The 11,609-nt window shown below is 39.0% G+C and overlaps 1 protein-coding gene across 2 annotated transcripts in view; it reads right to left on the bottom strand.

Annotated features, from left to right (window-relative positions):
* WDR35 (WD repeat domain 35) overlaps window positions 1-11,609 on the bottom strand; it is a 55,203-nt gene that overhangs the window by 41,589 nt on the left and 2,005 nt on the right. For both annotated transcript variants that reach the window (XM_029938248.1, XM_029938249.1), the window contains exons 3-8: window positions 11,158-11,229; window positions 10,024-10,116; window positions 8,430-8,558; window positions 5,179-5,312; window positions 3,901-4,066; window positions 3,627-3,772 (exon numbers count right to left, since the gene is read on the bottom strand). In XM_029938248.1, the coding sequence (XP_029794108.1) occupies window positions 3,627-3,772; window positions 3,901-4,066; window positions 5,179-5,312; window positions 8,430-8,558; window positions 10,024-10,116; window positions 11,158-11,229 (740 nt within the window). The remainder of the gene's footprint in view (window positions 1-3,626; window positions 3,773-3,900; window positions 4,067-5,178; window positions 5,313-8,429; window positions 8,559-10,023; window positions 10,117-11,157; window positions 11,230-11,609) is intronic.

Below are 11,609 nucleotides of genomic sequence, written 5' to 3'. Positions count from 1 at the left end.
ATAAAATATTTTTTAAAATCTGTGCTTCTTGGAATGAATGAATTGTTGTGGTAGTAAACGCAATCCTTAAGGTGGGTCTCTCTTTTACCCCCATGAAAGGGGGAGGCCTCTCTCCCCCCATGGAAGGGGGTGGCCTCTCTCTCCCCCCATGGAAGGGGGTGGCCTGTCTCTCCCCCCATGAAAGGGGGTGGCCTCTCTCTCCCCCCCATGAAAGGGGGTGCCCTCTCTCCCCCCATGAAAGGGGGTGGCCTCTCTCTCCCCCCATGAAAGGGGGTGGCCTGTCTCTCCCCCCATGGAAGGGGGTGGCCTGTATCTCTCCCCCCATGAAAGGGGGTGGCTTCTCTCCCCCCCATGAAAGGGGGTGGCCTCTCTCTCCCCCATGAAAGGGGGTGGCCTGTCTCTCCCCCCATGAAAGGGGGTGGCCTGTCTCTCCCCCCATGAAAGGGGGAGGCCTCTCTCTCCCCCATGACAGGGGGTGACCTGTATCTCTCCCCCCATGAAAGGGGGTGGCCTCTCTCTCCCCCCATGGAAGGGGGAGGCCTGTATCTCTCCCCCCATGAAAGGGGGAGGCCTGTATCTCTCCCCCCATGAAAGAGGGAGGCCTGTATCTCTCCCCCATGGCCAATCGGTCAGCAGTCCTACCATTTTCACTCGCAGCCATCCTCCGCCTCCACTGCCACGGACTCTTCTGCGTCAACGACCGTAATGGTCTAACCGCAATTTTTACCTCTCACCTCTTTCCTCATTCCCAGCCTCCACCCCCCAAATTCAATCTTCATTCTACCGTCAAAAATACCTTTCTGGGACACAAATCCAAGCATGTCTTAGCCTGCTTTAAAAAAAATGTTTATACTTTTTAAAAAATCAATAGCTTCCCACCATGACAATCTTTAGCAGAGTACAGAGTGCCTCTTCCCATCTGGCCCAGAACTACACTCTTGGGCTCAGGACCCCACTATTTAGCCATAATTCTTGTGTTCTCACTCCTGAGAGGACCACTATGCCTCCAGACCTTTGGCCCAAATCAGATCTCTTCTGCCTGAAATCTTCCTTTCTCTCCCCACATCTCCCCGTCCTTACTCTCCCCTGCCCTACCTCCTCCCGGACACAACTTTCATATTGCTTGCTGCCTTCTCCCTCCTTCTGTGGGTCCAGAGAATTCAGAGACTGAGCGGCCTGAGAGCCCTAACTTCATCATACTCACATCTATATCCCTACCCTTCAGTGGACTGCTTGGTGAACAGGCACTCAATAAATATATGTTAAGTAAATAAATGTCTCATGCATTTAAATTAATGTCTTCAAGTATGACAACATGCTAGGTACTTTTAATTACAACCACCTTGCAGTTTTCAATTTAACACAGCACACCTTATGGCTAAATTAACAAGTGAATAAATTAATACAAAGACATTTTCCTGTGGCCATAAAGATATTTTAAACGATGGTTTAAGAATTTTAAAAAATTATACTGGTATCCTTTGTTCTTCAGCAGACATGCTCGAGAGTCAAATTCAATGTATTAAACTCCATTTTCCCAGGAAAACTGATAGGGTTTTGTAAAAACATTTTAATCTGGAAAGGTCCGCCCTATCTGTCATGCCACCTGTAGAAAATCGAAGGGAGCAAGCGGGCTCTTCCGGCAGCTCTCTGGGTACTGACAACCCGCCCGGGAAGCGCCAGGCCATCTCCCGACTCCGCAAACCAGCCAGGTGCCGGCAGCAGCAAGGAGGGAAAACTGGCCTGCAGGAAGCATTCACTAAGCACCGTGCTAGGCATTTTCTCATTGTTACCTGCTTTCATTTTTTTAATGTTTTTTATTTTTGAGAGAGAGAGAGAGAGGATACAAGCAGGGGAGGAGCAGAGAGAGAGAAGACACAGAATCTGAAGCAGGCTCCAGGTTCCAAGCTGTCAGCACAGAGCCTGACGCGGGGCTTGAACCCACGAACCGTGAAATCATGACCTGAGACAAAGATGCTTCACCAACTGAGCCACCCAGGCGCCCCTCATTGTTACCTCCTTTAACTTTTTGCAATACTGCCATGAGGTATTACCTTTACTTCATTAAGTCTCAGAGGTTAAATAAGTTCTAAACGAAACTACACTGTGGAAATGCAATCCAAAGCCAAAGCCAGGCCAACCTGACTACAAATCGCACGTTCTCTAGGCTCCTTCTATGGCTGAGACCACAGTATAAAAACCAGAAGACTGTGGCCTTCAGAATCAAAAGCAAATTCTTCCTCGAGGTTTCCTTAAGTTTAAGTCTTTAGATATCTTAATAACATAGATCCAAAATAATATATTCATATATTATATATCCATATATTCACTCATTCAAAAAAATACTTAGTGCCTAATACACCCTGAGGAACCATGCTAGGTACTTTTAAGTACAACCATACCAAACCAACTTACTACACTTTCTGATTTAACACAAAGCCCACTGTTTTGCAAGATAAAACAAACAGGTCTTAGGATCCATGTTTTTCTACTTAGAGAAGGCTGAACTAACAAAAATAAACAGATAAAAAAAATAATAAGCCCAATGTGACAAAAACAACCAATGAATAAAGAAAGAGGCTACAACCATTGAAATAACTGGAATTGAGATTTTTAATAGTTAGAAACCTTGAGAACTATACTTCCTGTTTGCCTTAGCGTTTACCGTCTACCAGAAGTATTATCAGCTAGCAATGTACGGGGAGTAACTACTCTCTACATCACACTTCACTGGCTGTTTTGAGATATTGATACAAAAGCATGAGCTGACATCATTTCTTACTCTCACAGAAATTATCAAAATATATTTAAAATATTAATATAAAATATTAAAACAACTGGGGAAGGCTTTTGTACAACAAAAACACGTGTTATTGAAGTCTACGGTGAATTTATAAAATCCAACAGGGACTAAATGGAGTCCAGAGTTAGAAAATAAAACAGGTAAAAAGTTATTAAGCTTAGTTACTATTAAGTTTTCATTTCCTAAATTCTTTAAAATTCACAATGTATTAATTCTATTTGATATTTTCCACTATGACTTCAACAAAATTCTCCTTAAAAATTAAATTTATTAATAATACTACTAAGAAGGATAACACATGCATTTATGAAAACAACGCTTTTTTTTAAGGTAGTATCACCCACGATTAGTTATTAAGATAGATTTTCTTAAAATAGTTGATTATTGTACAACAAATTAAAACTGTTAGAAGTTCAAGGTAAGGAGAGATGATATGGGTGTTTGATATCTATATATGTTTAATACATCATATTAAAAATCCAAAGCAACTAAATTACATTAGAAACAACTCAAAACAGCTGGGAAAAGAGATATGCATTCAGATCATGGAAAAAATGCTCTAAATAGGTACTGCATAGTGATTTCTTATGTGAAGCAGCTGGTTTTCTAAATGTAGAGAGTATAATCTAAATTCCATGATAAAATACAACTATGAAGACTTAGAAGTGAGAGGATTACTTAAAGACAAGATGCCTGATATTTCATCATTTTTACTCAAAATGTCCCTTTTCAAAAATGTAACAAGTTTATACCTCTTCCCCCATGCTTTTTTCCCCTACCTCACTCACTACACATTTAAACGGAAAAGAAAAAAGGCATTTACCTCACCAAATGGAGTGTAAAACTGTACAACGTTTACATCTTTATCCTCAGCGACGACCTTCTGGAAGCCTGCCACAGCCAGCACACTGCCGGTGTGGTTCCACTGGATGCTGACTACACACATGCCCGTGTCAATTAGAACAGGATCTACTCAAACAGAAAAAAGGAAGTCACTGTGGTGAAATACTTAGCCTGAAGAACTTTATAAAGAACAATTTTAAACTATTTTTTTAAATTCTCTACAGTTAAAAAAGAAAGAAAGAAAGATTACATACTTTGGTCATTCTCATGTCTCATGATTTGGCACCTCCCATTGTCAAAACAAATGGCAAGGCAGGGACAGTCTGGCTCCACATAGCCTTCTGTGCCATGGTACCAATGAATGCCAGCAATACTGATTGCTCCGGTAACGTTCACCAAGCAATTCAGTTTCATTTTCACCTAAACAAAATCAGTTAATATTTCATATTGTGAAACAGATCCGTATAGACTATCAGAGAAAGAACACTGAAAATGAGATTTTTTTTTTTAAATGAGATTTAAAAATCTGGTTTCAGACACAAGCTCCATCACTTACAGGTTTACCAGACCCATAGACAAGCCACTTCAAGTGGAGTTTCAGTTTTCTCTATGTGCAAAATAAGGATTTAAAAGAACAACTCACAGATAATTTATGAAACTCACATGATAAGAGGTTCGCGAAAGAACCTCAAAACCAGTGGTGTCATAAACTCGGCTGTTATCACTTACACCAGTAAGTGCATAAGAATAATGTCCTCAGCCTCACTACAAACAACAGTGCCCCATAAGTAAGATCAGAGGTCTAACGTAGCTCAAGCTCACAAAGCCAGAGTTTCCCTTGAGATCACGTTATCTGAACCCATTCTATTTTGCCTTCTTTCCAGGACCTGACTTTTGTCCCTTACTGTTTAAGTCTTCCATTCTTTTTACAAACAACCTTGAGTAGCTTGCTACAAAAATATCATCGGAAAAAAAATATATCACTGACATATCATGTAAACTTTGGCTCTGCTATTAGAAGACATAAAGATTTGGGGCGCCTGTGTGACTCTGTCAAACATCGGACTGTAGATTTTGGCTCAGGTCATGATCTCATGGTTCATGGGTTAGAACGCTGCGTCGGACTCCACACTGACAGTGCAAAGCCTGCTTGGGATCGCCTCTCTCCCTCTCTCTCTGCCCCTCCCCTGTTTGTGCTCTCTCTCAAAATAAATAAACTTAAAAAAAAACACAAAGATTAAATTGCATATCATCTGACTCATTTTGCCTCAGCTTCAATACACTGAAATCTTACCCTTCCCAGTTACCAGCAATTCAGAACTAAGAGCATTAATTTACCGTGCAGTGACCCAGTTTTTTTTTAATTAAAAAAATCTAAACAATTGGGAAAAAAACATGAATTAAACACTTTCTTGATTGCACAAACCATCATAATAAATGCACATATACATATATGAATAATATATAAAGTAACAATATAAAATTGTGTAACTAAAAGCAATGAATATATATATATATATATATATACTTACTATAAAATTCCCTTGATTATCATAAATGTGTATTTCTCCGTTTGTCATCCCAAAAAGTAGGATTTTACTATCTGCAGACCATACTACATGGCATAACTGTTTACCCTTCAAGTCTTTTCCCCAAATGCGATTCCCTAAAATAAAACATAAAACATAATTATTTCATTAAAAGTTCAAGGTCAGGATTCTCCAACAACAGCTCTAAAACTCTGTTTCCCTAAAAAGCTCTCACATTTTTCACAGAACCATGTGTTTGTTCAATTTATTCAGTCAATAAATATTTGCTGAGCACCTACTATGTGCCAAACACCCTACTAAATATCTGAAATAGCAGCTGTTTCCAGCTTTCTCCCTTTTCGTGAAAACTCTGATACAAGACCTCACTCCCAATTAGCAGCTAATTTCATCTTCAACTTTGTAAAAAAAAGAAAAGCTTTCAAAACAGAAATGCCTCATTCCCACTTTCAAACATTCAGAACATTAAGTGGATTTCCACTGACCCTTTCTGCTTAGCCCTCCAGTACAGAGAAAGAGTTTTGTCCCCAACCAGACACCCATCTAGGGCTAATCAATCCCTCCGCCTATTTTCTGGTATAAGCCTTTCCTAGCGTTGTAAAGATTTCTGCATACTGATTATCCACATTTTCTCTTTCTCGTTAAACTCTTCTCTCCAGGCCCTTTCTTACAAGTATTTAAACATACTCAGATCTATCCTTCTTCAAAACGACCACCTCAAATAAAAGCAAACAAAAGAGAGAACACCTCCCTCGACCCCAAGTTCCCCTCTAGCCACCACACTTCCACCATTCCTCTACCAGCCACGCTTCTTAACAGAGTTTATGCCCACAGTCACCACTTCCCTCCCTCCCACTCAACCCTCAGCCCAACCCGATCTGGCTTCTGGCCCACACCTGCCCTGAAATGGCCTTCATGAGGTCATGGGGTCATGTTGTTTTTCTTTTTTTTAGCCACCCCTTCCTTCCTTCTTGGTTTCTGTGAACCTATTTACTCATTTATCTCCAATGCTTGTACTTCAGTAACCTTTACAGAATTCTCTTCTGCCAACCCATTAAATGGTACAGGTTCTTATTCCACAGATGGCCCAGTTTTTCATCTATTCCGATGGTTTAAAGTACCATCTACAGGCTGGTGATTCCCAAAATTGTGACTCCAGCCCAGAAGTTTCTGAGCCACAAATGTGTATATCTATCTATGGTCTAACATTTACTTGGCTGTCCTACCACATGACAAAATCAGCATGTCCAAGACTGAAATCTTCCCTCAAAACCAGTCTTTCTAACGCGTCCCTTATTTCAGCGGCATCACCATCCACCCAGCTTTAAGAACCTGCCTATTCCTCTAGACACTGCCATCCCCGACCCCAAACTGATCAATACTGAGGCCCTGTTTATTCTACGTCCTGAGTATCTCCAGCCCATCCCCACGTAACTTCCACCCTCCTGGTCCTCACCACGGTTCAGCTCTTGTCCCCCGTCACCCGTCACCTGAGTTACCACGGCAACGTCCTGACGGGGACACCTGTCCCGATCTTTCTTTTCTTCCTCTGCAGCCAGAGATGCTTCCAAAGAACAAATCCGATCCCTCTCCTCCCATTCTTAAAACCTTTCATTGGCTTCCCAAAGCCCCTAATGTGAAGTTCCGACTTCTTGTGTAACTTACCATCTGCATGGTCTGCCTTTGCTAATGTCTTTAATTTCATCACATACAACCCTTCTCCTTTTAGTATTATACTATACTGACTCGCAGTATTTTTTCAATACCCTAAACATGGCTAGTTAGACCCCTGTGGACCTCCTCAAGTGCTCTTTCTTGGGCATAGGACATTCTACAAACCTACCTTCCTAGTGATTAATGCCTCAGCAGTCATCACCTCCCCCGGGACGTCTTCCCTGATCCCTCCAAGTCTGGCTTAGACACTTCTAAGTATCTAAGTGCTGTATTTTCCCTGTCTCGAGACACTGTAATTGTTCGGTTATTAATCCACCTCTCCTGCTCTAGATCTGAAATACTTTTTATCACACCTAGTGCCTAGAACTATAGCTGTGACTTAATGAGCTCTCAGAAACACTGGTGAAATAAGTGAAGTTACAACAGAAAATAAAATGGAAAATTTAAAATCATTTTGAAATAAATTATTTCTCTATAAAGAAAAATTCACATTAAAACAAAGGTACCAGCTCTCAAAGCCCCAGTGTTATCTATGAATTAAAATCTGAGAGACATAAGTTTTAAAGCTACAAAACACATATAACAATAATAGACTCAGCTCTATTAAACAATGACCAGATGATCATTTTGCAACATATAAAAATATCAAATGATGATGGTGTACATCTGAAACTAATGTTTGATGTCAATTATACTCAATAGTTCAATTTTTTAAAAAATAACTATAGATTGTTATATCTCTATATAGTTGAAAGTAAATCTATGTATTTATAATACAATCTAATACATACAAAATAAGTTACATAATTAGGCAGACATACTTAAAATAATCATGAAAAATTAACTTACTTTTTTCCAGTGTCACTGTAGGAAATTTTTTAAAAATAGAATTTTTACTTGGGACACGTGGGTGGCTCAGTCAGCTAAGCATCTAACTCTTTTTAAAAAATACATTTTTAATGTTTACTTATTTTTGAGAGACATAGACACAGTGTGAACAAGGGAGGGGCAGAGAGAGAGGGAGACCCAGAATCTGAAGCAAGTTCCAAGCTCTGAGCTGTCAGCACAGAGCCTGACGCGGGGCTCAAACCCACAAACCGTAAGATCATGACCTGAGCCGAAGTCAGACACGTTATTAACAGACTGATCACCCAGGCGCCCCAGCATCCAACTCTTAACTTCAGCTCAGATCATGATCTCAGGGTGCATCGGATCACCACCCCCCGCCCCCCGGCATCACCCTCCGCACGGAGCCTACTTAGGATTGTCTCTCTCTCCATCTCTTTCTGCCCCACCCCAGCATGCACGCATTCTCTCTCTCTCTCTCTCAAAATAAATAAATAAATAAATAAATTTTTAAAATAATAAAAATAAAATAAAATAAATTTTTTCCTTGAGTATACTTAAACATAAAGGTTTCTTGAATGTTATCAAATTATATATCATCTGTTTCTTTTTGTGTTTTTCTGTCAGAAGACTAACATATGATAATTAATTAAACCTCTAAAGATAAAAATGCCAGCCAGATCTCGATCTGAGTCCTGTGCACAACAAAGCATTACCATCCACGGAACCAACGATCACAGCCCCGTCTTCGTACACGATGCAGATCTTCTGTCCGTCAGCGTTCCAGCTCATACTCCGAACCACCGACTTATTTCTATTGTTGATCATCTCCTCGTACCAAGAGCCTATTTGCACACACACACACACACAAATCACAAGTCAAAACTTTCGCGTTAGAGTTGAAAACATTCCACAAAATACAGTGTGGGATAAATGAGTGCAAAATTTTCTACAACATGAGACGTTAAACAATAAACCCTTCAAATCCAACACAAACAAAATAAAATATTAGCGGAGACCTGACTGACAATTGCTTCAAAGATTATCACAGAAAACACAATAAATGCCCATCTTTTCTCCCCTTCTTCCTTTCTGTCCATTAAAAAATAAAACTTTATTTGCTTTTGAAGGGCCAAAACAACTGACTTTTCTCAAAGCCTAACTTTTCCACTTCAAAAACTTCAGATAATAACCAAGGAAAAAACAAAATAACCACAATAATTTGATATATATGCATAAACTCTCTAGTGATTAATTACACGTACATTAAATATCAGCATATTAGGTAAAAACTCTAAGCCTGCTTGAAAAAACTTTTCAACAGGTCAAATCACTGTCGTGATTTCACGTCACTAATGCTGAAAGACACAACATTCTTGTACACAGGACTGGGGTGACAGGTCTCGAGGTATAACCAAATGTGAGGCAAAACACAAGGCTACTTTGTTTTGTTTTTTACTACTTTTTGGTATCGGGAACTCTGGCCTGCAGCCAAGCAAATAACCACGTGACCTGGAAGAACTAGTTGAGCGGGGCATTATCAGAGCCTCGGACTGAGGACCTGAGAAGATCCACGGTGGAAAAAGACAGCTTGCCCCCTAAGCTCCTCCATTCCCTCCTTCCACATATACACACATCAACTTCGAGAAACATAAACAAACTACAGCATATTTTTTAATTAAGAATTTTTAAATGGTACACCCTGAATATTTTCAAAACACCACACAAGAACTAAGGTACCCTTCTCATTTAAAGATGAGACCCCAAGAGATCATGTATTGTGAGTTATTTTTCTGATAATAGGGATGCGCCTAAATTAATCCTTCTCTCGCTCTGTCTTGTAGGCAAAAGGCACAAATCATGAGCCAGTAGAGCAGAGATAAAATCTGTGTCCATGAAAGAGAAGGATGTTAAATGGCTCAATAAGGGGAATAAATTGTTGCCTTTGACTTCTTAATGTTTTTATGTACTGGACCAACTCTAGCCACTGATCACACAGAAAATAATTCTTATTGGAAACTTGGGGAAAAAAAGAGCTATCTCAAGTAGGAACTATCCAGCTAATGGCCTAAATTCATTTTGGAGATACCCAACAGTCACCAATTATCACTTTCCTCATGCAAGGTCACAGTTCAAAAAAACAAAAGGAAAAGGAGGCAGCAATAAATCCAGAAATATTACCCCTGTGAGGTCAGGATGAATTCCTGCTGCTGGTTAAAAGGAGTCTGTTTCAAATATATTGTTTCCCCCATTCAAACACTATGTCCAGACTCCAATGTATGAAAGAGTACATAAACTCTCCTAGCATACCTTTATATAACATCCAAACAATGATAAGCCCATTTTGATCACTGGTAGTCAACTTCTGATATTGTTCATTCCATGTTACAACTTGAACCGAACCTAAAAAGCCATAAAACAATTCAGAAACTAAAAAAAGGCTACAATTAACTTCAAATTTTAATTTTTATAATAAACATCAACAGCATGTTAAAATCAATATGGGCTCCTGGGCAACTAAACAGGATTTAAGATCATTCCAAAATATTCACGGGATGCAGTCGCTATTATCATCATTTTCTATGACAATGGGTGATACTAGTTTTCATGTTTTTTCCTATTTCAGACCAGCAAAGGCACCTAGTACAGTCAAATGCAAAAACAACTGTATACCTGATGACAGAAACAAATGTAAGTAAGATTTACTCACTTATAATTGGCCTGACTCCCAAGGATTATAATGCCCAGCGGACAACATACTAAGTATTTGGGCGGGGGGGTTTCAGGGGCGTAAGGGGGTGTCTGTGGTTGATATATGCCCTAATTTCTCTTTTTCCCCCTTCTTGTTTTCCATTCTAAACAGTAACACACTCTTGAGTGTATCTTAAGCCTCTGGGTTATATGAACAACTGATTCTTTTAGTTTTCTTAATCTCTAAATACTTTGGTGTATATTTCCTAAGAAGACATTCTATTTCATAACCGTATTACAAGTCAGGGAAATTTAACACTGATGTAATATTATCCCACCCCAGTCCACCTTCAAATTTTATCAATTGTCCAAATACTATCCTTTATAGATACTTGTTTTTCTCATTCTAAGATCTAGGATCATAGAGTGCATTCAGTTGTCATGTCTCTTTAGTCTACTTTAATCTGGAAACATGAGACAGCTTCTAAAAAGGGATTATATCCTGTCTATAGGCAGATAGCAGCATTTTTTAATATATAAAAGAATAACTACTTTGTTTTAGATTTATCTAAGATGTTGTTTAATCATGTAAAGTTGTTGAAGGACTCTAGGCTCAATTAACTAGTTAACAGAAATGATTACTTTAAATAGTATCATTATTAAAAATGATATCATTTCTGCAGTAAGTAGATGGTTTCTAAATATCTAAAGATAAGACTATTTAAAAAGGATTTTAAAAATTACATGACTCACCACTATGACCTTCCAGATGCTGATTCACAGAAAGGTTACTGGGGGCTGCAAGACCTCTCAATTTTGCATCATCTAGAGAAAAAACATCATGGCAAAAACAGTAAAGTAACAGATTATATGATTTTGACATCTCTTGCTTATTTTGAAAGGGGTTACTATTCCTGGATGATCTTAGAAAAAAACTTTTTTAAGTGTGCTTCATTCTGACCTATCTTTCTCATGGTGGAAACATGGACAGTAATATGTACTCCCTTGCGGAGATCGGATTCTGACAATATAAAGCAAAATGTATTTGAAAAACTTTGTTTATCCAGTATATGAAATACATTAGCAATTATTATTATTATTATTATTATTATATATTCCTTCCCAGAATTCTGATCAAAAACAAATATTTATGACATATAGAATAAAACCTCTAAAGCATAAGAGGGCTCAGAAAGCAGATTTTG

Source organism: Suricata suricatta, chromosome 4 (genome assembly GCF_006229205.1).
Source record: "Suricata suricatta isolate VVHF042 chromosome 4, meerkat_22Aug2017_6uvM2_HiC, whole genome shotgun sequence".
In the NCBI taxonomy this organism is placed as follows: Eukaryota; Metazoa; Chordata; class Mammalia; order Carnivora; family Herpestidae; genus Suricata; species Suricata suricatta.
Note: the sequence above shows the minus strand (reverse complement) of the source record. Positions and strands in the feature narration are given on the sequence as shown.